This window comes from Triticum aestivum, chromosome 2B (assembly GCF_018294505.1).
Source record: "Triticum aestivum cultivar Chinese Spring chromosome 2B, IWGSC CS RefSeq v2.1, whole genome shotgun sequence".
NCBI classification, from domain to species: Eukaryota; Viridiplantae; Streptophyta; class Magnoliopsida; order Poales; family Poaceae; genus Triticum; species Triticum aestivum.
This window is the reverse complement of record NC_057798.1, coordinates 662871422-662897970: the sequence shown is the minus strand read 5'-3', so window position 1 is coordinate 662897970 and position 26549 is coordinate 662871422. Positions and strand designations below refer to the sequence as shown.

The 26549-nt window shown below is 47.2% G+C and overlaps 3 protein-coding genes across 3 annotated transcripts; all 3 read left to right on the top strand.

Moving 5' to 3' along the window:
• The first annotated feature begins 349 nt into the window (after nucleotides 1-349).
• On the top strand, nucleotides 350-3402 carry LOC123046570 (P-loop guanosine triphosphatase YjiA). The gene is made up of 10 exons (XM_044469969.1): nucleotides 350-668; nucleotides 954-1019; nucleotides 1193-1373; nucleotides 1486-1682; nucleotides 1832-1882; nucleotides 1977-2068; nucleotides 2171-2241; nucleotides 2506-2585; nucleotides 2698-2802; nucleotides 3027-3402. Exons 1-10 carry the CDS (start codon nucleotides 420-422, stop codon nucleotides 3162-3164), a joined length of 1230 nt encoding a protein of 409 aa, XP_044325904.1. The 5' UTR covers nucleotides 350-419; the 3' UTR covers nucleotides 3165-3402.
• Nucleotides 3403-5120: 1718 nt separating this feature from the next.
• Nucleotides 5121-7677, top strand: LOC123046569 (cell division cycle 20.2, cofactor of APC complex). Its single transcript, XM_044469968.1, has 5 exons — nucleotides 5121-5750; nucleotides 5867-6145; nucleotides 6253-6522; nucleotides 6617-7207; nucleotides 7308-7677. Exons 1-5 carry the CDS (start codon nucleotides 5565-5567, stop codon nucleotides 7449-7451), a joined length of 1470 nt encoding a protein of 489 aa, XP_044325903.1. The 5' UTR covers nucleotides 5121-5564; the 3' UTR covers nucleotides 7452-7677.
• A 668-nt stretch (nucleotides 7678-8345) lies between these two features.
• On the top strand, nucleotides 8346-12990 carry LOC123046567 (clathrin interactor EPSIN 1). Its single transcript, XM_044469967.1, has 11 exons — nucleotides 8346-8654; nucleotides 8790-8841; nucleotides 9360-9439; nucleotides 9529-9607; nucleotides 9797-9880; nucleotides 9968-10113; nucleotides 10215-10436; nucleotides 10973-11052; nucleotides 11446-11633; nucleotides 11801-12407; nucleotides 12493-12990. The coding sequence occupies exons 1-11, from the start codon at nucleotides 8614-8616 to the stop codon at nucleotides 12723-12725; spliced, it is 1812 nt and encodes a 603-aa protein (XP_044325902.1). The 5' UTR covers nucleotides 8346-8613; the 3' UTR covers nucleotides 12726-12990.
• The last annotated feature ends 13559 nt before the right edge of the window (nucleotides 12991-26549 follow it).

Genomic DNA, 26549 nt, shown 5'->3' with positions numbered 1-26549 from the left:
GATGAAAATGCCACCATTGCGTAGAACACGGAAAAATGTACAACTTTCATATAAGGCACGTTTTCATCGGATGCACGGATTAAAAGTTACAACAATTTTAATATAAGGTAGTGCAACTCCTTTCAGTTAGGCGCTGCACTACATTGTGCAACTCCTTTCAGCTAGGCGCTGCACAACCAAGAGTGGGGCCCGGGCTGCCACGTTGGACCGGCGTGTGACGCCTAAGCTCCAGGCGCTACACAGTATAGTGTGGCGCCTATCTGTCGGGCGCCACTCGAAACAGTCAGCTCGGTGTAATTTTTTCGAAAGGAGTTCAGATTGTGAATTCTTTTTGTCCTTAGGTCAAATATGTGTTTTTTGCCTCGTCGAAACCCCAGAAAAGCCCACGGCGGCCGCCAAGTTCACCCGAGAGTTCAGGTATGGCGGCTGCGGCGGCGGCTGCACGGCTGCTGCTCCCCAGGGCGACCAGAGCCGCGGCCTCCTCCTCCGCTCTTCTCCACCGCCCTCTCGATTCCTTTTCCAGATGCTTCCGAAGCCTCGGGCCGCCCCTCCCGCGGCCGCCGCCCACCGTATTCCAGCGGCACCTCTCCGACGCTGCCTTCGACGCGCAGGCGCTGGACAACCGCGTCCCCGCTACCGTCATCACCGGCTTCCTCGGCTCCGGCAAGGTCCGCCTCGCTCTACTTACCTTTCCCTTGTGAAGTTCTGCTACCTGGAGCGTGTAGGCTATATAAGTCAGTCAGTCTGAAGTCTGAACTTACTGCATATAATGGCGTAGGTGATGTTAATATGCATTCAGATTTGAGAAATCGATATGCTATCAGTAAACCTACTACACCCGGCGTGGATTTAAACCGATGAATGTGCTCACTTCCATGGTGCTATAATAATCTCTATAGGACTGATGTTTGTTTATTAAGGTTGGCTAATTGCTTTCAATCTCTCTTTTGCAGACAACCCTTCTGAATCACATTCTAACATCACAGCATGGGAAGAGGATTGCTGTCATTGAGAACGAGGTTAACTGAAGATCCTTGTTTCTTGGAGCACTTTATTATGCCCAGTCAACATTGTTTGATACTATGTTTCACAACAAATCGATAGTGCACTGAATCAGCTCCAGTTTAACATGACGAGACTCTAGTGGTGATGTTACTATGTAGAATAAGCCATATTGCCCTTTTGTGTGCAGTTTGGTGAGGTGGATATCGATAGCTCACTCGTCGCTAACCATTCATCCGTCGCTGAAGACATTGTGATGGTCAATAATGGCTGCTTGTGCTGCACTGTCCGAGGGGATCTTGTAAAGATGCTTCTGAAGCTGGTGAAGCAAAAGGGTGACAAGTTTGATCATATCGTCATTGAGACAACAGGTAAATCTCATTGGTTCAAAATCTACCGGATTACCAATATATGGTTATCGTTTCTTTGGTCTAAAGATGTGTCGAAGTTCTAATGCCTAACAAAACTAATGTCACTGTCTAGGTCTTGCAAAGCCTGGTCCTGTTATTGAGACATTTTGTTCTGATGAATTGGTCTCGAAATATGTGAAACTTGATGGTGTTGTTACTTTGGTTGATTGTAAGCATGCCATGCAACATTTGAATGAAGTGAAAGCAAGGTGGGTTGTGAACGAGGCAGTAGAACAAGTTGCTTATGCAGACCGGATTATATTGAACAAGGTATTTAGTCAGTCTATAGAACTATATACTACAAGGCTCTGGTGCAAAAAATTGTTATTTAAGCACGTCTTTTTTCTGCATTTTCTTCTTCAAGAATACAGTATAAAAGTGCTTGCTTGTCTAATGCTCTATAATTGCTATCAATGCAGACTGATTTGGTTGATGACGCAGAACTTGAGGTTTTGACCAACAAGATCAAGGTAGGTTGGTACAATGCCTTCAGAAAATAGATTTTTTTTTGTCAAGTGCAAGCTTATTTTATTTTGCACAAGTTGAAAAGTTTTCTCGTTGCAGCTCATAAATGGGATGGCGCAAATGAAAAAAGCAAAATTTGGTGATGTTGACATGGATTTTGTGCTAGGAATTGGCGGTTATGACCTTGATAGGTTAGTATCATTTTTTTCTTGTGTGTTAAAGAATGTTGGTCTGTAATCCTGAGTCAGATGTCATATCTTGTTTCCCTAATTGAGATAAAAATATATCTGCAGGATCGAGGCTGCAGTCCAATTGAATGAAAACAAAGAGACAGGAGGGCATTGCCACTTGGGACATGAGCATGGTAATGTTCAGGCTCCGGTATCCATGTGTTCTGAATCCCACCATATTAGACATGCTAACTTTTATATCTAGGGCTTAAGGCAGCATTTAGTGGCTTCCTTTGGATTTTTACCTTTTATCAAAATTCTGTTGGAGACATATAAATGCTCAATAATTGAGATGACACACCCAGACTTGCAGTTTGCTCTAAATTTTCTGTATGCATTCATTTTTATTCAACCTTCTCCTTTTTCTCAGCTTGTTTGTTTACTTTGCTGACTTGTAGGACACCATCATGACCATGTCCATGATGCAGCTGTTACTAGTGTAAGTATTGTTTCGGAGGGACTACTTGATCTTGATGAGGTAAACAAATGTAGTTAAGATTTGCTTGAAATATGGTTCTTCCTTTTAGTACCACCAAACTTTTCCTCTGCAAATGAACTAGTTTATCACTAATGTGCAATGTCTTTTCAAGGTTAATGATTGGCTGGAGAGACTGGTTGATGAGAAAGGCGAAGACCTGTACAGATTAAAGGGTGTCATATCCGTCAACGAGTCAACTGGACGCTTCGTGTTTCAGGTTAGGCAGCCAAACCTTTCCTCGGCAAAGAAACCAGTTTATTATCATCTTCTGCTATTCTATCCCTTTGCTCGAACGAAGTTGATCCGTATGATCAGAGTTATGTGTAGTGAACTTTTGATTATCCTTGTGTTGCCACGTAAAAGTGTTTCTTTCGGTGCCTCTGCAGTTTCGCCTGTTCTAATGTATGTCATCCCGCTGCTAACTCCTGCACGAAATTGCAGGGTGTACACTCTATGTTGGAAGGTTGCCCAGCGAAGCCGTGGGAGGATGGTGAGAAGAGGATCAGCAAGCTCGTGTTTATCGGCAGGAATCTGGATGAAGCCGCGCTAAGGAAGGCCTTCAAAGGTTGCCTGCTATGATGAACGCTCTGATCATGTGTTTCTCCTTGGGAGGCTGAGGCTGATAAAGAAGTATGTATACGCAAGTAAATCAGGCGAAAGAACAAAAAGTACAAGGCCCTATGTGGCTATGTCCTTTCTTGGGCGGTGATCTTTTTGCCTCGTGTTCACTGAGAAACATGAGCATTGTTGCCAAAATCTCTTACGCTGTGTTTGGATGTTTGCATTCGGGCCTAGTATTGAGTATTGGCATTCGTTTGGGCTGAATATCCCGAATACCACCGTTTGGTTGATTTTGGCATTCAGCTCTGGCATTCGGGCTCGATATCGAGCGACCCGTCCCGCGGGCAAAAAGCTAGTAGCCCAGACATCGCTGAGTATTCGGGATAGCGTACCTGTTCGCGACCGAAACGAGCGTCATCTTCCCATCCCCGCTCGAGATAGCAGGTCTCGCCCGCGCATGCCCTAAGGAACGGCGACGGAGGCGCATGTAGCCCGTCCCGCCCCTCTTGTCCAGCGGCCGGCGCCACCTCCCGCCCCACCGCGCTCTCTTTTCCTTTTCTCCCTCCCGGTAGAGCAGTCCCCTCTCATCTGTCTCTTCTGTGCATCCTAGGTTGAGGATCCTGTTCACACAATTGGAGATCCTGCAGCTGCTCGCCTGCTACTGGGGCCGTATCCCGGACCTCGACCGCCGGCTAGCCGGGCCCTGTCCCAGACCTCGACCGCCGACTACCAGACACCTTCGCCGCGCTGCCGCTTCTCCGGTACTGCAAGGAAGACACCTCACTCAAAGTCCTTTTCCTGGACTGGTCCTTCCGGGGCTTGCCGGAGGTCAACGTTCGCCCCTAGGGGCGCTCATGAAGGAGATAACAGTCCATCTCATGATCTCATCTCTCTCTTCAGCGACCTCCACCCTGATATATTATTTGACCATCCAAACATCATGCATTCAACCTCAATATCGGGTCTCTGTTCTGAATACCTAAACATCCAAACAAAAATATTGGCATTCAATCTCAATGTCAATATCACATCTTGTGATATTGGTATTCAACCCAATGCAATGCCAAGGCTCCGAATGCAAACATCCAAACGGAGCGTTAGATTAGCCTAGGATTTAAAGTCCACTCCCTTGATGAGAAGCATACCTGTATGATGCCGCCGTTGTGCCTTTTCTCGCGATTTATTTAGGTTAAAGGAAACCATGAGGAGTTTTCTGTGATGAAACTGGAGAGAGAATCTATGTGTCAGCTCAATCGTCTGAAACTCTGACTCTGAATATATACTTCCTCCGTAAAAAAATATAAGAGCGAGCATTTAGATCACTATTGAGTAGGAGTACATGCCTTTGCCAATGTGTTGGATGTCGTTGTATTGGAATTTGGCCGTGTGAGACGAGGCCGGCTCTGGTGGCCTCCAAAGACAGAACTGTTTACACTTGTCTAACACAATAATCTGCCCGTTCTCGGCCTAAAGTCGCCACGCATTTCTGTTCGGGCTAACGCGCATGCCATAAATCCAAAACTGGGATTTCACACGAATTTTGCGAGAGATTGGAAAAGGAAATTGAATTCCGTGACGCACACATGCACACCATACCCCTAAAGAGCGAGGAGCACGTCTCCTCCCATTGAACGTGCATCACTGGAAATCTTGAAATAAACCGTCGAACCATAGGTTGGTTCGCAAAATCGAATTCCCCTATGAACATCCGAATTTTGCAAGACAGTGCCGAGAGAAAGAAAATACTAGAGAAGTTTATTAATGTACCATAATTCTACTTACTATCCCGAAAAACAACTGAATACCTGCCATAATACTCGCGGCGTCTGTTGATTTGCCGTGAGCCCTACGCGGCTGCCCGTGCTCTCCAGAGAAAACGCGGTACCGGTGCCAATTTCCCCAACGGCTATATCATTTACACCCTTCCATCTTTGCCTCCCTCCTCCCCCTGACGCACCACTATTTCCACCCCACGGATCCGCCAAGAACTCCCCCGCCCCGCCCCGCCCCACAGAGAACCAACTCCGCCGCCCTCCCCCGGCCTCGCGAGCCAGCGAATCCGTCGCTCGGGGGGAAACGCCCGCCGCCTCGTCCGCGCTCGGAGCTCCGCAGGATCCTCCTCCTCCTCCTCGCGCCCAAAGCTCGTTTTTTTTGGTTACTGATTGCGATCTCGTTTCTTGATCCTCGTCCGCGCGCTGCTAATCTCTCCGTGTTTTTTCTTTTGGTAGAAATCCTCTCCGCGTTAGGTTGTCCTTTACCGAGTTGATTTGGTTTGTTATATACTCGTCTGCCTGCGAATCCATTGCTCGCTCGATTTAGGGTTACTTTCGTGTAGAATCCCGGATCGAATTGCACTGCTCTGTGCGCCCTGATCTTGCCCGCATCAGTACTACCGCCGTTTCTTGTTTGCTCTGATCCATGGACGCAGGTTCCGACATGATGTCGCCGGAGAAGAGCGGCAGGCGGGGCGCGCGGCCGCCGCTCCGGGAGGCCGGCTCGATCTCGACGCCCTCCATGCCGCCGCTCCAGGAGCCCGGCTCCAGGCCCAGGCCCTACATGCCGTCCCTCTGCTCCACGCCCCGCAACCCTGCCGTCAAGTGCTATGTGAGTCCCCGATCGATCCCGTTTCACCCTTTCGCCTGTTGTCCCGTGCCTGCGCGCCAGCCGTTCGACGGAATGACTGAACGGGTGTGAATCTTGCTTGTTTGTTTGTCTGGCAGGGCGACAGGTTCATCCCCGACAGGTCGGCGATGGACATGGACATGGCGCACTACCTGCTGACGGAGCCGAGGAAGGACAGGAAGAACGCGGTGACGCCGTCGCCGGGCAAGGAGGCGTACCGGAAGCTGCTGGCGGAGAAGCTGCTCAACAACCGGACCAGGATCCTCGCCTTCCGCAACAGGCCGCCGGAGCCTGAGAACAGCATCCTCACGGAGCTCCGTGCCGATGTGGCCTCCGTCCAGGCCAGACCGGCGAAGAAGCGTCGATACATCCCTCAGGTACAGTCATGCTTAGTTTGTGGTACTGCTCTCATTGGTTGTTGCAGTTGTAGTGGCAATTCGTGATGATGATTACTGACTTGATGTGCATGGGAAACCTGATGCAGTCCGCAGAGAGGACTCTGGATGCGCCAGACCTCCTTGACGATTACTACCTCAACCTGCTGGACTGGGGAAGCGCCAATGTGCTGTCCATTGCACTGGGCAACACGGTGTACCTCTGGGACGCCGCAAGTGGGTCTACATCCGAGCTTGTTACCATTGATGAGGACGATGGCCCTGTCACTAGTGTTAGTTGGGCTCCTGATGGCCAGCACATTGCTATTGGCCTCAACTCCTCTGCTGTCCAGATTTGGGATTCCAGCTCGAACCGACTGGTTGGTACTTCTTGACACCTCTCTCTCCTGTTATAATTCTCTGTTAGCAGCATTGTTCTTGTTTTTTAGTTGCTGACCATGAATCATTCTGCAGCTGAGGACACTGCAAGGTGTGCATGAGTCGAGAGTCGGATCACTGTCATGGAACAAGAGCATCCTGACCGCTGGTGGTATGGACGGCAAGATTGTGAACAATGATGTGAGGATTAGGGAGCATGCTGTGCAGACATACCGCGGGCACACGCAGGAGGTGTGTGGACTCAAGTGGTCCGGATCAGGGCGGCAGCTAGCCAGCGGTGGTAACGACAACCTCCTCCACATATGGGATGTGTCCATGGCATCCTCTGCACAATCCGCAGGCCGCACCCAATGGCTACACAGGATGGAAGACCACTCGGCTGCTGTGAAGGCGCTCGCATGGTGCCCATTCCAGAGCAACCTGCTGGCGTCGGGTGGTGGCGCAAATGACCGGTGCATCAAGTTCTGGAACACACACACGGGCGCATGCCTCAACTCAGTCGACACTGGGTCACAAGTCTGTGCGCTGCTATGGAACAAGAATGACAGAGAGCTGCTGAGCTCGCATGGGTTCACTCAGAACCAGCTCACACTGTGGAAGTACCCGTCGATGGTCAAGATGGCCGAGCTCAATGGCCATACTTCCCGTGTCCTCTTCATGGCTCAGGTAATCTTTGCTCGCTCCCTATGCTTTGTAGCTAGGTTTGAAACACACATTGTGTGCACAGATGGATGGCTTATGGTTGTCTTCTGTTGGACCTTTGCAGAGCCCTGATGGTTGCACGGTGGCATCCGCTGCAGCAGACGAGACCCTGCGCTTTTGGAATGTGTTTCCTGATGCTCCGAAGTCTGCAGTGAAAGAGAAGACTTCACAGAGCAGATTGTTCAACAGTTACAATCACCTACGCTAGGGAGGGAGCAGATTCCGGCAACGGCCGCAACTCTGACAAGAAGTAGCTGATTTTACTTGGAAATTCTTTGTGTGCATTGAAGTATTTGTGGGTACTTCAGTATGGTGGTAACTCTAGTTGTTGTTCTACATTGATCCAGATGAACATCAAGACCAGTTTGATGTGTTATTCATACATATGTTGGTGATATATAATTTTTTTATCAACAAAATGCAATGTCTTAAAATCATGTGTCGTTTGAGAGTATTCGAACTGTTGTTGCCTCCCAAACTATTCTTTGTTGCTTTTGATGTTTCCCGTTGACTGGTTTTGCCGCTGACGTGGGACGGGTATGGAGGTGCTTCTCTTTTGGTTGCCTTCTTTATGCGGTTTGAAGCCACCACCACTATTTTACCATGTTATTATTCTTTTCGGGTCATACATGGACCTGCTTCTGCAATGGAAGCTGTGTATGTATTCCCACTGAATCCAAACCTAGCAAAATTGGAACAGAGTTTCACCTTCAGGTTGTGCCAGGCTTGGAGTGGCAAAGCATATGGTTACCCTCTTGGGCTTGTTTCAGTCAAAAAGAAATGTGCATCTCGTGGTGGTTGGTTCAGTGGCAGATGGTGTTTGTGTGCCGATCAGATTACAACCAACCAAAACATTCGCAAAATCAGATGAGCAGCGGCTTAATCCCATGAGATTACCAGTGAGATTTACCATTTCTCCAACCAAAAGTAGCGCAGTAAAAGATTGGCAGTGCACTGACACAGACCGTGGTACTGCTAGTGCGTTTGCAGCTGGTGCCATATCGGCCGTCAGATCTCGCCAGAGTTGATCCTGGCCGTCCAATGGTGGCACGCGCATGGTTCCTCTTCCGGCCTACCCACCGGCCATCACCACCACCAAGTCGCCCTTTCGCCCGCCTCGCCGCCCACTTCCCCTCCCTCCCTCCCCGCACGCGCGCGCCCTCCGCCCGGCAGGCCAGGCCGACGACCTCGCCGTCCGTCGCGGGGGCTCGCCGCTCGCCGGGATCGGGGGAGCCGCCGCCGCGCCTCCATCCCACCCAGACACAGCCTCCTGGGCCGCTCGCTCGGCTGCCACTCACCAGCTCAGCGCTCGAGAGCCCAGATCCCCCGCTGTATAGAGCCCCCGGCGAGCCCTCGACGCCGCGCCGGCCATGGATTTCATGAAGGCCTTCGATCAGACCGTGCGGGAGATGTAAGTTTTCTCGATCGGGCCGCCCACCGGCCACGATCTCGCTAGCCGTTTTACAAGGATGACTACGGCGTTTGCTGAATTTGATCCGTGGGGAGTGAGATCTTGATCTGTTTGTCTGTGCGCGTGCTCTTGCAGAAAGAGGGAGGTCAATCTCAAGGTGCTCAAGGTCCCCGAGCTCGAACAGAAGGTTTGGATCTCGCCCAGATCTTAGCTCTGCTGCTCTGTAAAGTTGTTTCCTCTTGCCGTTAATGGAGCTGTGAATTATGGGAATGGTTCATGTGGTGGAGGTTGGAGGATGACACTTGAATTTTTCCTAGTAGTGTGGTTTACGTATGCTTGGTTGTCATACCACTGTTGTCTATTCGTGTACACTTCACAGCAGTGCTGTAAGGAAATTGATAAATGATGTAACTTTCTCTAGGAGCAATAAATAAAATTATGTTCCTTAAAAAAGTCAAATTCTGCGCTGATGGTTTGGATAAATTATTAAGCCCTGAATCAGAGATAAGTTGAAATACAGTACCGAATGCACTCCTCACACACTGCTTTTGATTTGCCTGTAATCAGGCTGGATTCCTCGATGATTACATTTAGCGCTAGAAGTCTGATGAGAAGTGACAGCTTACAAGACTAGTCATTTTGATCTCTCATTGTATCATATTTCATAGTTTATGTCTTCTCCTAAAAGTTTTGCTTTCAAATCAGGTACTTGACGCGACAAGTGATGAACCTTGGGGTCCACACGGGTCTGCTCTTTCAGAGCTAGCTCAGGCCACCAAGAAATAGTAAGTTTTAATGTCTTGTTTGTGTTGTGCTATCCGACCTCCCTTTCCATCAGTGCTGAAATGATGCCTATAACTTCTAAAATCTGCAGCTCTGAGTGTCAGATGGTGATGGGTGTCCTCTGGGCCAGGCTGGGTGAGCGAGATGCAAACTGGCGTCATGTGTATAAGGTTATTGCTTCTTATTCCCTAAATGACCATCCTTTCAATAGTATATTGGACCAATATTAAGCTTGTTAGGAATCACTTCTACAGTGATTGATCACATTAACCAGTAACCACCAAAGGGAAACAGACCTTTGTATCGTGCAAATTTTTATGAGCAATGTTATTCACTAATTAAAATTTGTGGATGCGTAGGCACTGACGATTATTGAGTACTTGATAGCGAATGGTTCTGACCGGGCAGTTGATGACATTCTCGATCATTATTCAAAGATCTCGGTATGTGTTGTCTGTGCTTTTGTTTACAACTCTTTCTAGTTAAGGCTACGTCGAGTGATTAAACATTTTCTTGTCGTATCCTTTAAGGTTCTTTCGAGTTTTGAGTTTGTGGAACCTAATGGAAAAGACTCTGGAATAAATGTGAGGAAGAAAGTGGAAACTCTGGTGGGGATCATCAATGATAAGGAGAGAATAAAGGCTGTGAGAGAGAAAGCGGCTAGTAACCGTGACAAGTGGGTTCTGCGAAATTTTTAAATGAGATCTTCTAACTTTTTTAGTTGTGTACTCATCTTTGACAGTCTTAAACCGTAACGTATATTTGTTGTGGATGAAGGTACGTTGGGTTATCATCAACTGGGTCATATAGATCAAGCTCAGCCTCTGGAGGTAGCAACTACAGTTCAGGTGAACGCTATGGCAGTTTTGGTGGCACAAGGGAGGCTGATTCGTTCAGTAACAGTTACAGGGACAAAGAACCTGTTAAAACCTCTTCAAGTAATACTGGCAGGCGCAGATCTGGCAGCAAGATAAGAAAGGATGCGGATCATGATAGAAGGTATTTTAGGGCTGCTTAGCATTTTTACTACGTTAAATAACTATGCTGGTTTTCTGAAACTACAGCCAGTAGTATTTTACTAACAGTGTCCATTTTTATCATTAATAAAAGGTGAGTTGCCAGTGGGATATGGTGGGTTAATTATAGGTAGCATTCTTGGCTGCATGATTGGTGAATTAGTACTCCCTCCGTCCGGAAATACTTGTCATCAAAATGAATAAAAGGGGATGTATCATGTATCTAGATGTATTTTAGTTCTAGATGCATCCCTTTTTGTCCATTTTGATGACAAGTATTTTCGGACGGAGGGAGTATCTAATTTGCTATTGAAAATGCAGTTAGTTCTAAAGCATACTGTTATGGTTATTGCCTATTAGAGGAGGTCCTCCTGCTGAATCTTGTTAAGTATGGTAAATGCAGCAATATTTTTGAAAGAAACATGCAGCAGTATCAGTTCGGTTCTGGATTCTTAGCGCCGGGCTTATCTTTTATTGTTATACATTTCACTCCTTCACTGAAGTTTTATATCCACACAGCTCCTCGAAGTCACCATCTAACACAAAAGGCAATGAGGATGAGTTTGATGACTTTGATCCTCGTGGATCTTCTTCAAATGGTAAAATATTATATATTTTTTCCTGGTTATGCTATTTCCATGCAAGGAATTTCTTTAGCTGTAGTACTGAATGCATGTTCATGTCTTGACATGTAAATCTATTATTATATGTAATGATTTGACGAATACGTAGTTCACTTTTCAATTTGCATGTACCCTATGCTATTACTAGATTACCTTGCATGTAGCACAATTATAACATTCTCTTCTGCCTAATTGTAAATAGAAATTCATCATATGAACGTCAATTCAAGTGTTCAACAAGTTTTTACTAAAAGGGACGACCTGATATTTTGTTGAGACTGGGAGTGCTATGCCTTATTCATATTTGAATGAATGAATTTGTTGGATTTGGAAACTCAAAGAGATAATTATTTCTATCTTGTTCTACAGGTGCAGCTAATACAAAGACTGCCGAGGTGGATCTTCTTGGCCCAAACTTGATGGATGATTTCCTTGACGAGCCTGCAGCCACTCCATCAGCAAAAAGTGCTGTAGAACCTCAGGTTGATCTGTTTGCTGATGCAGACTTCCAATCGGCAATCCCAGGTGCCGAAACAACTGCGCATCAGGATGTCCAGGTTTGGTTCTCTTCTTCTCTTTGTATCGAAGTTGCTAAATATGTTATAACATTATCTGACACAGTGCCAGAAACTGCCAGTATTGTGCTTTGGTACTCTTATAAAATCATGTAGTTTCTCAATTTCGTTGATCATGATACAGTGTTGTCATCCAAATGATACTGCAGGAAACTGTTGACCTTTTTTCGGGAAATGCTACCTTTGCTTCAGCATTTCCACCACAGACTGGGTTTATCCCACCACCAACTTCTGGGACACCTTCTAATGCTAATACTTCCGTTTCCAAGAACACAGTACCTGAACCATTTGATCCTTTCGGTGATATTCCTTTAAGCAGTTTTGGGGGATCTGACCCATTTGGTGACTTCAGCTCATCTAGTGCACCACCACCACCTGTACACAGCTCCACTGGAAATATTAGCACGTCGAGTCAGAACCTTGAGGCAGCATCGGACTTTGGTGCCTTTGAATCAAACACTGTGGATACAGCTAAAGACCCCTTCGACTTTTCTTCCACTGGCAATTTTGGCAAAGCAGATGTAGCACCTTTGGCAGCTCCCAAAACTGATGCGTCTGACTTTGGTGCCTTCGTTGCAAACACTGTAGAAGCAACTAAAGACCCCTTTGATCTTTCTTCAAGTATTAATGGAAGGGCAGACCAAACACCTTTGGCTGCTCCCAAGCCCAACACCAAGAAAGAAAATTTTCAGGTTAAATCTGGCATATGGGCTGACTCTTTGAGCCGTGGATTAATTGATCTGAACATAACTGGACGTAAGTTCTTCCTCTCATTTCCTCCTCGCCCTACTGGAAACTTGATTGCAGAAATGTTGATGTCTCTCTTCACTGCAAATTGCAGCAAAGAAGGTGAACCTAGCCGATGTTGGGGTCGTCGGCGGCCTCAGTGATGGGTTCGACGACAAGGCTCAACCCTCATGGAACATGGGTGCAGGGGGATCTGGCCAACCCTCATGGAACATGGGTGCAGGGGGGTCTGGCCTAGGAATGTCTGGAATTCCTCCGTCTACGCAAGGCGGTGGCATCGAGAGCTTGGCAAACTACAACAAGTATCAGTTTGGTGGCTTCAAATGAGCTCCATAGGAGAACATTTCTAGCACCTGGTGTTTGTTGCTTTTTTGCTGGACTGCGCCTTTGGGCTCTTATTATCTTTTTATTGGTTTTGTCATCTCGCTGTTGTTGACCGTCACATTGCTTATAATTGCTGCAGTATTCAAGTATCGTGGTCTTTGTCCAGTGTTGTCATGCATGTGTTGTGTTTGTCGGGTTTCTGGATACGCAGCCCTTGTGCCACATCATGGTTTGATTCAATCTTATAGTTATGTGCACCTTCTGTAAATTGTATGCCCTTTTGCTTCTGTAATGCTTTGCGGTGCTTGCATTCAATTCCTGGGTTTCTGAAATACTACTACATAGGAAACCATCAGCATTACATTGAACACTGTTTTGGAACCACCGGAATGTGGTATTCCGTTTTATGCAAAAGCGTCCGAACACTAATGCCATGGCATTCATGTTAGAATTGGACTGATTCTATGTATTTTGACATTCTACCCTTGATTTTCTCTCAGAAGTTTATGAGCGTCAACAGAGACAAGACAGCAACATTTACGCTTGATTTTGTGTGTTGTGTGAAAGAAAAATGACGATGCTGAATTCATATTTTGGCTTCTCTGTTTCGCGGGGTAGGAATATTGTAGCATTGTGATGCAAATTATTTGGCTGCATTGCAGGAGAAATACGTACAAGTTTACTGAAAACTAGGCACATTGTGTAGTTGTGGAAATAAAGAAAATAAAATGTGAGGTTAAACACTCAAATGAATTATTTCCTTTGAAATTACAGGTGGCTAAGAAGGAAAAATCATCTGGTAGCAATCCCGCAAACCAGAAGGAAATATTAGCAAGAAATCCTTGAAATTCCTATGAAATTCTTTTGAACCATATATACGCTTACAAGTACTTTATCTATAGTTTGTGATTTAGTATATATGTACGATGAGTATTATAAAGAAATTGATGGTCAATGCTTATCTTAGAAAACATCCATCAAACAGACTGCTACACTTCTTAGGCTTCAGGAGAACAATGTATGAGCAACTAAGCAAACATATATCATTTCAGTTCATTTATAATTTCGAGGATATCCCTGGAAGCATCTACCAGGAACTAGTAAATGTATGCGTGGTAGAATGCTGGAAGGAAATGCAAGACTCATGTTTTGCATAACCAAACACAGCGTCCATGCCACCATGCTCACTACTTGCTATGCGGTTTCAGTTTGGAGGCGTGATGGTCCTAGGTAGGTGCGTGCTCTCGATATCCTCTACTATTGCCCCGCCCAACCAAATGCAAGGGTTTTCTCATATGTAGTCCCCAAAAAGATCTACACTATTAAGTTGAATTGGTAAAATGTATCTTCAGAGAGCTACTTCGCCAACAATATAAACCCAAAAAAAGCTTTCGCCCTATTATATATTTAAAGCAAAACACACAACAATAAAGGAACACCTAATTGCCCATGTGCTCATTACAACAATATTGAATTGCATGAAAGCGTCCATCACATGGTTGTTACACCACAAACTGTCCCTATTTAAGCGGGTGAAGAAAGATGGAGCAACAATTCATAAAGAATCCGTCATGTGTCGACCAAGGGGTAGAGCTTAATTAGTCGCTGCTATATTCATTTAAGCCTACCACATATACAATGTATGCAAGCTTTGCAGTTAATTGGAATTCCTTTTTCGAAGTTGTTGAAACCCACGTACATCCTAGGACTGGGAACCATCAGGATTTACATCTACGTGGGCTTGGATTTCTATGGGAAGTAACATCACGAAGATGGTCATGTCGAGATGAACTCCTTCAAGAATTCTCCATCATAGTGCGTTTTACTGAATAGGCAGAGGCACAACTGGAGAACCAAACTATGTCTCGGTACTAATGAGGAAGTGGTGTTGTTTCCCTTCCATGCTCTGTTTCTTGGAGCAAGTTGAGACACATCTTTCAATCACACTAGAGCCAGAGAGAGCTAGGGTGTAGACTTCCAACTATTGTGTATGACACACGAGAACGAAGTTCCAGTTTTACGGAAAATTACTAGTTAATTATGGCGTTCCAAACACCATATTGCCATCACATTCATGTGACAATTAAACTAATTCAAGTGTATTATGCCATTCTACCCTTGGGTTTCTCTGATAAATTTTGGAACATCAACAAGGATAAGACTGCAGTTTGTTTTTATTTGTGCAAGGTGCTAGGGTCTTCCAAGATTAACACCTGATTTTGTGTGCCATGTGAAGAAAACTTATACCGTTGACTTCCTTTTTTTAACAGGGAAAAGCGCTGAAGGCGCCAAATTGTATTCATCTCATAGTTGTAACACAAAGAGTGATACATGGCCCTTCTTAAAGAAGATACATCATAGAACATAAGATGAGCCAAAGAACAGGAGATGAATCTAGCCAGAAGAGGCAAGAACCTTAAGAAAAAGTTCCCGAAGAACAACAAAGCAATGAAAGATTGGTGGAGAGCCAACTAAAGAAATAGCTTTCGCTAATGACCTGAGAAAAACTAAACAACCTGAGTGTGAACCTTCTGAGAGCAACAATCGAGGCAAGACTTGATTCCTCGAAGTTGCAGTTGTTTCTTCTCAAAGTCCAACACTAAAAATCCCATGAAGATTGCTTTGTGAAATTCCTGCGATAGAGCGTTGATCGAGGGAAGGTGTGATTCCTGGAAGCTGTATACAGTCCCTGTAAAATCTCACTTTCGTAGCACCTTAAACTCCATATGCAAAATGTTCTCGTGTAAGCCTACAAAATGAATCTGGAAGTAGAAAAAAAAACCTCATGTGCATGGGACTTGAAATCTTTAGGCAGGGGGACCTACAACTGGATTAGCCGCACAAAACAACTATAAATTATTCATGTAGGTTGGCATTCTTCAAAGATTGGATATAGTGATAAGGTCTATGAGTGTGCCCTGGGTTGGAGCAATTGAAAATAGCAATAGTTGAGTTATTGAGAGTTTGATGAGCATATTTATGGGCTTGTTCATTCAGAGCACGTGTGTGACACCCAGATAATTAAGCTACAGTAAACCGTTGTTAACGATGCCATGTCACCTTGATTACTGTTGCTAATCTCGCGTTAGTTCAAAAACGATTCTAATTCAAATTCAAAATCTGGCAAACAATAAAAGGTTTCAAACATTAAAACAAAAGTGTTCAAAATGTGGCAAATAATTCATAGTTAATATTGGTGGAGAAGCCAACATTTTACAAAGTGTTTAAAGTTCTAAAATAAATAAAACAACTGTAAAACAATTAATTAAATGCCCTTTTAAGAATCGTAAAGATGTAAACTATTTTGAATGTGTACCAAACACTTTGTGGCGGTAGAGTAAACTAAAACATTAATTTAGCGACTAGGTTTAAGTTTTCTAAAACTAAAATAAAATAAGAACAAAAAGTAAATAAATAAAACAAAACAATAAAATAAAAAGAAGCCCCCCTCCCCGCTGGGCCTTGGCCTAGATGGCCAAGCGGCCCAGCCAAACTGCCCAGCCGGCGACCCCATGGCCTATATGGCCTCACCCACCTAACCTAACCAGATCCACCCTCTCGCTCGATCCCCCATCGTTCCCCTCATCCCCTCACCCGCACCGCCACACGCACGCACGCACGCACGCTCAGTGGAGCGGGCGCCCGACACCCGAGCCGCCGCTCCCCAGAGGCCGCCGCCCGCCGGCACCGAGCACCGCCACCCATGGCCTCCTTGTCACGCCCTAGAGGCGGCCGGACTCGCCGGAGTAGCGATCGATGGTGGAGGAGAGAATCTGGATCGGGGAAGGGGTCGGAAGGTAGGAGAAGCCAACAAAGGGATAAGGCAGAACGAGAGGTTCAGAATTTCATTTCAATTGATCGATGCCTTCGTACAGAAGTCGACTGTTGCTTATATACGCACGGTTAGATTACAAGCCGAGCCGGCCCATGACTCAACGCCTACACACACTCGAGGCCCACTCGCCACATTGAATTACCCGCTCTCTTCTCTTGTCTTCTGCTTTCCACCATTCGTGACTGTCGTCAGTGCCTTGGTACTGACAGCACCCTCCCCTGGAGAGCCAGCGTGTCCCCATGCTGGTGCATTTGGATACCTAGAACAGAGCACTTGGTAGTCCTCCCATGTAGCATCTGCTGCTGGAAACTTGGTCCATTTGATCAACACCTGAAGGTGCGCTGCATTGCCTTTCTTGACCAGCCGGCGATCCAGAATTTCCTCAGGCTGTATCTCAGGATCAGAAAAATCGAGCGGTGCTGGCAGGGTAGTGAACACAGGTGTTTGATCAGGAACATGTTCTTTCAGTTGAGAGACGTGGAAAACCGGATGCACTAGGCTCCCACGTGGTAACTCCAGTCTGTATGCTGCTTGACCAATCTTGGAGAGAATTTTGAAGGGGCCAAAATACTTCATGGCCAGTTTTGGGCAGGGGCGATTGACAATCGAAGACTGTGCATAGGGTTGAAGTCTCAGATAGACCATCTCACCCTCGATGAACTGTCTATCAGTTCTTTTGCAATATGCAAACTCTTTGTATTTGCTTTGAGCTCTAGCTAGCTGTTCTTTGATTGCTGCTGTGTGTTCAATATGTATGGACAACCACTGCTGTACTTCAGTGTTGTGAGACTGAGTTTGACTGTACACTTGTCCCACATGTGGCTCATACCCATATAAGGCCTTATAAGGAGTGCACCCCAGAGCAGAATGGTAAGTGGTATTGTACCAGAATTCTGCTTGAGGTAGCCAGGAAACCCACTTAGCTGGAGAGGCATGAACAACACACCGTAGATACATTTCTAGGCACTGGTTTACCCTTTCTGTTTGCCCATCTGTTTGAGGATGGTATGTTGTGCTCATTTGCAACTCAGTGTCCCAAACTCTAAATAGCTCCTTCCAAAATGAGCTGGTGAATATCTTGTCCCTATCTGAAACTATGAACAAAGGCAGTCCATGCAACTTGACCACAGTGTTGAGGAACACCTTTGCTACTGATGCTGCTGTGAAAGGATGTTTCAGACGAAGGAAGTGACTTACCTTGGTGAAATGGTCCACAACCACTAGAATAACATTGTAGCCCTCTGATTTGGGCAAACCTTCAATGAAATCCATGCTGATTGCTTGCCAAGGACCATCTGGAACAGGTAGTGGTTGCAGTAGGCCTGGTACTTTGCAGTGTTCATGCTTTGCTTGCTGACACACATTGCATTGTTTCACAAAGTTCTCCACATCTTTCGTGAGACCAGTCCAGCTGAATAACTGCTTCACTTTGTGATAAGTGGCTAACACACCTGAGTGTCCTCCTATGGGAGAGGAGTGGAAGTCCTGAATCAATTTGGTTTGCAACCCAGAGTTGTCTCCTACCCACACTTCCCCTTCCTGTTTAATGAGACCTTCCTGAAGCTGAAACCCTGGGCAAGCTTGACTGTCCAGAGCTAATTTGGTGAGCGTTGTGTGAGCAGCAGCGTCAACAGTATAGGAATTTAACACTTCCTATATCCACACATGTTTACTGGTAGACAGTGCCTGAACTAGAAATAAATGTGCCACTCTGGACAAGGCATCTGCAGCTGTATTTTCCACTCCTTTTTTGTACTATATAGAGAAATCCAGTCCCACCAGCTTTGTCATAGCCTTTGTTTGTAGATCAGAAGTTAAGTTCTGATCTCCCAGGTGGCATAAGCTCTAGTGGTCAGTATTGATCACAAATGGAGCTCTGGACAAGTAGGATCACCACCTGTCAATGGCCATCATTATAGCTAGAAATTCTTTTTCATATATGGACACTTTTTGACTGTTCACTCCAAGAGCTTTACTGTAGTAAGCTACAGGGTGTCCTGACTGTGTGAGCACTGCACCAATGCCAGTATTGCAAGCATCTGTCTCAATGGTGAAAGTTTTGTTGAAATATGGTAGTGCTAATACAGGTGTTGTGGCCATAGCTTGTTTGAGTGACTGAAATGCAGTGTCAGCAGCTGTTGTCCACTGAAGGGATTGTTTCTTCAATAATGCTGTGAGAGGCTTAGCCAACAGACCATAGTTTTGAACAAACTTTCTGTAGTAGCCAGTGAGACCCAGGAAACCCCTGAGTTCAGTGACATTGGTGGGAGTTGGCCAATCTAACATTGCAGCAATTTTTGCAGGATCAGTACTTACTCCTTTGTCAGAAATAATGTGACCAAGATACTCCATAGACTGTTGTGCAAAAGAACACTTGCTTTCCTTCACAACTAAATTGTTTGCTTTCAGTGTATCAAATACTGATTGTAAATGAACTATGTGTTCCTCTAAAGTGCCACTGAAAACCAATATGTCATCCATGAAAATTAACACAAACTTTCTGTTAGAGCCTTTGAATATGTAGTTCATAAAGCACTGAAATGTGGCTGGCGCTGTGGACAGGCCAAAGGGCACCACCTTGAATTGGTACTGTCCATTGTGAGTTTTAAATGCTGTTTTGAACTCATCTGCTTCTGCCATACGAATTTGGTGATATCCTGACTTGAGATCCAGCTTAGAAAACCATTTAGCTCCTCCTAACTCATCAAACAGCTCATCAATTACATGCAGTGGAAATTTGTTCTTAATTGTGACCTCATTCAATCTTCTATAGTCCATACAAAACCTCCAGGTGCCATCCTTCTTCTTGACCAGTAGGATAGGAGATGCAAAAGGACTTAAACTGGGTGTAATAAGCCCTGACTGTAGCATTTTAGAAACTTGTCGTTCAATTTCATCATTTTGCTGTGGTGAGTATATGTAAGGTCTGCAGTTAATAGGAATTGTTCCAGGTACAAGATGTATCTCATGATCAAATTCTCTTTGTGGAGGCAAGGTTTTAGGGTCATTGAAAACATCTTTGTTTGCTTGGAGCACTTGCTGAACTTCTTCAGGTATTTCAGAACGAGGACTGACAACAATATGATGCAACATAGCTGTTCCCCATATGTCATTTCCTTTTTCCCACTTCTTGAGTTGTTCCATAGAAACTTCCTTAATTGGTTCTGTTTTAGCAGGCAGTACTCCTTGCAATCTGACAGTTTTCTGTTGATATTCAAACTGAATCCACTTCTCAGCCCAGTGTCACTACATCACACCCCATTTCTCCAGCCAGTCCATTCCTAGGATAATATCATACCCTCCTAGTGGAAGAACTTGCATGGCACTGGAAAAACTATGCCCCTGAATCCACCAGGTCAGTTCAGGTACAAATTTGGTGCAATCCACCAGTCCTCCATTTGCCACTTTCACTTGCATGGGTTTCTTCATTGTCTAGGCAGGTACTGAAACTCTGTCCAGCAATGCTTGATCCACAAAGGTGTGAGTGCTCCCTGAATCCAGAAGTATTAACACAACTTGATTTCCAATCAGAGCTCTTAGCTGAATGGTTTTGGGATGGGATGCTCCAGACAGAGCGGTGTCAGAGATGGTGGCACACTCTTCCTGGTAGTTGTCCATTAAGGCATCCAGCATAGCATCTGATATAATTTCATGAGGATCTACTAACTCTGCTGCTTTCAACTGAGCTGCAGGTGCAGCTGTGGGTTTACAGGCATGTCCTGGAACATACTTATCTCCACAACCATAACATAACCCATTTGCTCTGCGATACTCTTTAAGTTGCTTTGCCTTCCACAACTCCCCAGGAGCAAAATTTTGCTTATTCTCATTCCTGTTGACTTGATTTTTTGGATATGTCGATTTGAAGGATTTCTGTTGATGTGTCAATCCTTCCTGTACCACTGCACACATAGCGGCCAACTGCACTGTTGCTGGTAGCTGTATTTCCATGGCTGCACGTAGCTCTTCCTTCAGCCCCATGAAAAATCGAGTGACCAGGAAGGTGTGCTTATGGTCGACTCATAGAGTCTGATGTGATACACCAATTGCTGGAACTGCTTCTTATATTCCTCCATTGTACCACTTTGCTTGAGCAACATTAGCTCTTTCATCCTTTCCCTGTGTATGTTGACATCAAATTCCTGTAACACCGCGACACAAAACTGTTCCCATGTATGAAAGGCACTTTGTTGTTTGAACGCTTGATACCAGTGTGCTGCATTGTTAGTTAGGTACAAAGAAGCAGACGTTGCTCTGAAATTGTCTGGAATATGATACAGACGAAAAAAAAAATACTTCGCACTTGTCCAACCAGATCCGAACATCCATGCCATCAAACTTAGAGAAATCCATCTTAGGTATCCACTGTCGTCTGCTAGCCTCATCCTCCGTCACCGGTACTGCCGCGAGATCTATTGGTGCTAGGGGATGTACCTGGGAGAAACGCAGAGGCGGGCGTGGTGGTGGCCCTGGCATGGCGCCCAATATGCTGTTCGACACCTCCAAGGCGGTTGGGGATGAACTCTCGCCAAATCCGTGCGACATGGGCTGCTTCCCTAGGTGCACGGCGTGCACTCGCTCTTGCTGAACCTTGCCTAGGGCGTCGCATGAGAGGTTCACCTTCATCTGGACCCGGTCGATGCGTGCTGACTGCTCGGTGAGCTTGGCGTCGAGGGCTTCGAGCTGTGCGCTGATGCTGTCGACGATCGTCAGCTTGCTCTGCGCCGCGTGCAGCTCGGCAAACTCCCGCAACATCCGCTCCTACAGCGCCTCCATCTCATCCGCGAGGAAGCGCGTCTGCGGGTTCGGCTTGAATGTCGTCGTCGTCGCGACTCGTTCCCCAAATCAACCCACCTCAGGTCGGGAATTACGCAGATCAACCCAAAGGGGATCCGCGACCGTCGCCTTAGATTTGCCGGGTACGATTCAGGAAAAAAAATTTGAGCGCGGCGGAGCGGCGACTCTGATACCAGTTTCTCACGCCCTAGAGGCGATCGGACTCGCCGGAGTAGCGATCGACGATGGAGGAGAGACTCTGGATCGGGGAAGGGGTCGGAAGGTAGGAGAAGGCAGCAAGGGGATAAGGCAGAATGAGAGGTTTAGAATTTCATTTCAATTGATCGATGCCTTCGTACAGAAGTCGACTGTTGCTTATATACGCACGATTCGATTACAAGCCGGGCCGGCGCATGACTCAACGCCTACACACACCCGAGGCCCACTCGCCATTTTGAATTACCCCCTCTCTTCTCTTGTCTTCTGCTTGCCGCCGTTCGTGACTGTCGTCAGTGCCTTGGTACTGACACTCCTCCTCGCGGCTCCCGTCCTCCTGCGCCTCCCTCATCAGCTCTGCCCCTACGACTCCTCTTCCTCCGCATGAAGGCCTCCTGCAACCCGCACCTCTGCATCGCCCTCACGCCTGCTGGCCCATTCGGCCATCGGACCTCGCCAGCAGGGTCCCTCTGGCTCCCCTGGGCCTCCCTACATGCTCTAATGTGAGCTATGCTCCTCTCCTCTCTTCCCCCCTTGCGTGCGGCTGCGGACTGACCTCCACCATGCTTGGACCCCACGTGCGCCCTCTGTCTCCCGTGCGCTCTGCTGCTTGCCCCTGTGCCGCTCGAGTGCGACCATCGCTTGCCCCACAGCTACTCGCCGCGCTCTCACTCGCTCGTGGACGCACCCCCTGCTCGCCCTGCGATCCGCCACTCGTTGTTGCTTCTCTGCGGCTGCCTAGTACTATTGCGGCTTAGTGTTCCGGCCCTTGCTCGCCCGCTGCCGCCATGCCCCGCCCCGGCGTGGTCGCCTCCTGTCGCCGCTAACTGCCGGCGCAGGGCCGAGGCCACAGACTCGTCTCTGTGAGCGCACACGTGAACCCCCCTTTTTTATTAGTGCTAAACAAGATTAGTGATAACCCCCCACTAGCCACTGTATGACAAATGGGCCCTACTAGATTAATTAACAATCAATTTTTTAATTAAGTCAAATAACTCCATGTGGCACTGACAGTCGAACCCCTCTAGCTATTTAAATTGGATATTAATAACTGTTAAATAACTGAGTCTATGACATGTGGGCCCCTGGACCCAGTTGACCAGTCAACTGCTGACCGGTCAACTATTGACTCACTGCTGACTAAGCCTTGTGGACCCACCTGTAAGCCACAGGTACATAATGCTGGGTACACTTCTGTGTACCCATAGCGTTTCTCCAATTAATTAATACTTTTGGAATATTATTAAAACTTTGGGAAATAATATAAAATAAACTGTAACTCGGATGAAAATGTTTTGTACATGAAAGTTGCTCAGAACGACGAGACTAATCCGAATACGCAGTCCGTTCGTTCACCACACGTCCCTAGCACAGCGAACCTACAACTGCCCCCTCCGTCCGTTTGTCTGAAAATGCGAAACACTGGGAATACTTTCCTGGATGTTTCCCCCCTTCGCCAGTATCGCCTACTACCGCGTTAGGGCACACCTAGCACCGCTTTTTTTGCTTTCTCATGCATCGTCATGCATCTGTTTGCAATGTATTCATTGTTTCTTCCCCCTCTTCTATCCGGTAGATACGAGACTGACGGCGCCGTGGCCGCTCCATTGCCAGAGCAACCAGGCAATCCCCCCTTGATCACCCGATATCGCCTATTCCTTCTCTCTACTGCTTGCATTAGAGTAGTGTAGCATGTTACTAATTTCGGTTAATCCTATTCTGCCGCATAGCCTGTCATTGTTGCTACAATTGTTGATACCTTACCTGCAATCCTAAATGCTTAGTATAGGATGCTAGTTTATCATCAGTGGCCCTACATTCTTGTCCGTCTGCCATGCTATACAATCGGTCCGTGATCACTCGGGAGGTGATCACGGGTATATATATATACATACATACTATACAGATGGTGACTAAAGTCGGGTCAGCTCGTAGAGTACCCGCAAGTGATTCAGATATGGGGGTTGAAAGGACATGTGGCTCCATCCAGGTAGTGGTGGCCCTGGGTTCCCAACAGTGACCGAGTGCTACTTTGAGGTGGAGCGGCAGGGCAGGTTGTGACCACCTAGGAGATAGGTGGGCCTGGTCCTAGTCGGCGTCCATGGTTACTTCAAAATAACACGCTTAACGAGATCTTGGTATTTGATTTGAGTTGGGTCGTTGATCTTATACACACTAACTACCACGTGGGACAAGATATGGGCAACCGATGTCGTGGTGCCAACCGAAGCCTCCTAGACGTTAGCGACTGAGCGGCGCACACCGAGTTGGACTGCATAACGCAACTTCCTTTGTAATGGAGGTTTCTAGGTCTGCTCACCGGCCGCGTACGCAACGTGCATGTGTCCAATGGGCGATGGGCCCAGACCCCTGCGCGCATAGGATTTAGACCAGCGTGCTGACCTCTCTGTTAGGCCTAGGTAGGGCTACGACGTGTTGATCTCCTGAGGCCGTACATGACCCAGGAAAGTGTGCCCGGCCAGAGGGATCGAGCGTGTCGGGTAATGTGGTGCAACCCTGTAGGGAAGTTGATCTATTCGAATAGCCGTGTCCACGGTAATAGGACGACCCGAAGTTGTACTTCGACCTCATGACAACTAGAACGGGATACTTAATAAGACACACCCTTTCAAGTGCCAGATACGACCTGGTGATCGCTTTCCCACAGGGCGACAAGGGGAGGATCGCTGGGTAGGATTATGCTATGCGATGATACTTGGTGAACTTATTGTCGGTGTCAAAACCGGCGGATCTCGGGTAGGGGGTCCTGAATTGTGCGTCTAGGCGGATGGTAACAGGAGACAAGGGACACGATGTTTTTACCCAGGTTCGGGCCCTCTTGATGGAGGTAAAACCCTACTCCTGCTTGATTAATATTGATGATATGGGTAGTACAAGAGTAGATCTACCACGAGATCAGAGAGGCTAAACCCTAGAAGCTAGCCTATGGTATGATTGTTGTCCGTCCTACGGACTAAAACCCTCCGGTTTATATAGGCACCAAAGAGGGTTAGGGTTACACAGAGTCGGTTACAATGGTAGGAGATCTACACATCCGTATCGCCAAGCTTGCCTTCCACGCCAAGGAAAGTCCCATTCGGACACGAGACAAAGTCTTCAATCTTGTATCTTCATAGTCCAGGAGTCCGGCCAAAGGTGATAGTTCGGCTATCCGGACACCCCCTAATCTAGGACTCCCTTAGTAGCCCCTGAACCAGGCTTCAATGACGACGAGTCCGGCACGCATATTGTCTTCGACATTGCAAGGCGGGTTCCTCCTCCGAATACTTCATAGAAGATTTTGAACACAAGGATAGTGTCCGGCTCTGCAAAATAAGTTCCACATACCACCGTAGAGAGAATAATATTTACACAAATTCAATCTGCTGACATATTCCGTGGCGTGACATCACACCACGGCCAAGCCTTTATTCGAATCGTTTTTACTGTCCCAGCTCAGCGCGTTTAGCGAGGCGGTTTCCTCGGCACGTCTTGTCAAGGCAGAGATCGTGTCCCCTTATTCCGGGATTCTCATCAATACGGGTGTGGGTAACCCAATCGTGCCCGTTGGCACGTCTCCTCTATCGAAGGCGAGTCCCGAACGGTCACGGGGAATGCTCTTGGTATTCAACCTCTTTATAAAGAGTCCAAGGCTCCACTCCTTTCTTTCAATCTCAATCGAATCCGCCCCTCGCCTCGAGTTCTAACACCCAAAGCTCCAGATTTAGGCGCTTCGGACCTTCGATGATGTCCGGCTCCGACCTACAAGGCCGGTGAATGCCTTCCTTCGTTACGGAAGAAGACGTGCTAATGCTAAGAGATGCCAGGTATCTAACCGGCGAAATTTCGCATAGGCTGCCTGCCCAATGGCAGGTTATTCCCACTGCCAAGCCTGGCGAGAGCGTGGTGTTCGCATCTCACTTTCTTCGGGGGCTAGGATTCCCGACGGACCCCTTCGTGAGGGGCTCATGTTTTATTATGGGTTGGAATTTCATGACTTGGACCCGGAGTCCATCCTCCGCATCTCATCGTTCATTGTCGTATGCGAAGCCTTCCTCCGCATTACCCTGTTGGGGAACGTAGCAGAAATTCAAAAATTTTCCTACGAGTCACCAAGATCTATCTATGGAGAGACTAGCAACGAGGGGAAGGAGAGTGCATCTACATACCCTTGTAGATCGCTAAGCGGAAGCATTCAAGAGAACGGGGTTGAAGGAGTCGTACTCGTCGTGATCCAAATCACCGGAGATCCTAGTGCCGAACGGACGGCACCTCCGCGTTCAACACACGTACAGCCCGGTGACGTCTCCCATGCCTTGATCCAGCAAGGAGAGAAGGAGAGGTTGAGGAAGACTCCGTCCAGCAGCAACACAACGGCGTGGTGGTGATGGAGGAGCGTGGCAATCCTGTAGGGCTTCGCCAAGCACCGTGGGAGAGGAGGAGAAAGAGAGGTAGGGCTGCGCCAGGGAGAGGTGGAAACTCTTGTGTTTGCAGCCCTAAATACCTCAAGTATATATAGGGGAGAGGGAGGGGGGTGCACCCCCTCTAGGGTTCCCACCCCAAGGGGTGCGGTAGCCCCAAACCCATCTAGGGTGGCGGCCAAGGGGGGGAGAGGGGGAAACCTACCCCCCAAGCAAGGTGGGGCGCCCCTCCCCAAACCCTAGGCGCCTTGGGCCCTTGTGGGGGGGGGGGCGCACCAGCCCACATGGGGCTGGTCCCCTCTCACACTTGGCCCATGCAGCCCTCTGGGGCCGGTGGCCCCACTTGGTGGACCCCCAGGACCCTCCCGGTGGTCCCGGTACATTACCGATAAAACCCAAAGCTTTTCCGGTGACCAAAACAGGACTTCCCATATATAAATCTTTACCTCCGGACCATTCCGGAACTCCTCGTTACGTCCGAGATCTCATCCGGGACTCCGAACAACATTCGGTAACCACGTATATCTATTCCCTATAACCCTAGCATCATCGAACCTTAAGTGTGTAGACCCTACGGGT

What these genes read in the sequence shown, in the direction of transcription:
- LOC123046570 (XM_044469969.1), top strand. Translation starts at nt 420, where the DNA reads ATGGCGGCTGCGGCGGCGGCTGCACGGCTGCTGCTCCCCAGGGCGACC. An exon ending in GGCGGTTATGACCTTGATAG is followed by an intron (nt 2,069 to 2,170) that starts GTTAGTATCATT and finishes ATATATCTGCAG; the next exon opens with GATCGAGGCTGCAGTCCAAT. An exon ending in CCACTTGGGACATGAGCATG is followed by an intron (nt 2,242 to 2,505) that starts GTAATGTTCAGG and finishes GCTGACTTGTAG; the next exon opens with GACACCATCATGACCATGTC.
- LOC123046569 (XM_044469968.1), top strand. Translation starts at nt 5,565, where the DNA reads ATGGACGCAGGTTCCGACATGATGTCGCCGGAGAAGAGCGGCAGGCGG. An exon ending in AGCGTCGATACATCCCTCAG is followed by an intron (nt 6,146 to 6,252) that starts GTACAGTCATGC and finishes AACCTGATGCAG; the next exon opens with TCCGCAGAGAGGACTCTGGA. An exon ending in ATTCCAGCTCGAACCGACTG is followed by an intron (nt 6,523 to 6,616) that starts GTTGGTACTTCT and finishes ATCATTCTGCAG; the next exon opens with CTGAGGACACTGCAAGGTGT.
- LOC123046567 (XM_044469967.1), top strand. Translation starts at nt 8,614, where the DNA reads ATGGATTTCATGAAGGCCTTCGATCAGACCGTGCGGGAGAT. An exon ending in GATCAGACCGTGCGGGAGAT is followed by an intron (nt 8,655 to 8,789) that starts GTAAGTTTTCTC and finishes GTGCTCTTGCAG; the next exon opens with AAAGAGGGAGGTCAATCTCA. An exon ending in TCCCCGAGCTCGAACAGAAG is followed by an intron (nt 8,842 to 9,359) that starts GTTTGGATCTCG and finishes CTTTCAAATCAG; the next exon opens with GTACTTGACGCGACAAGTGA.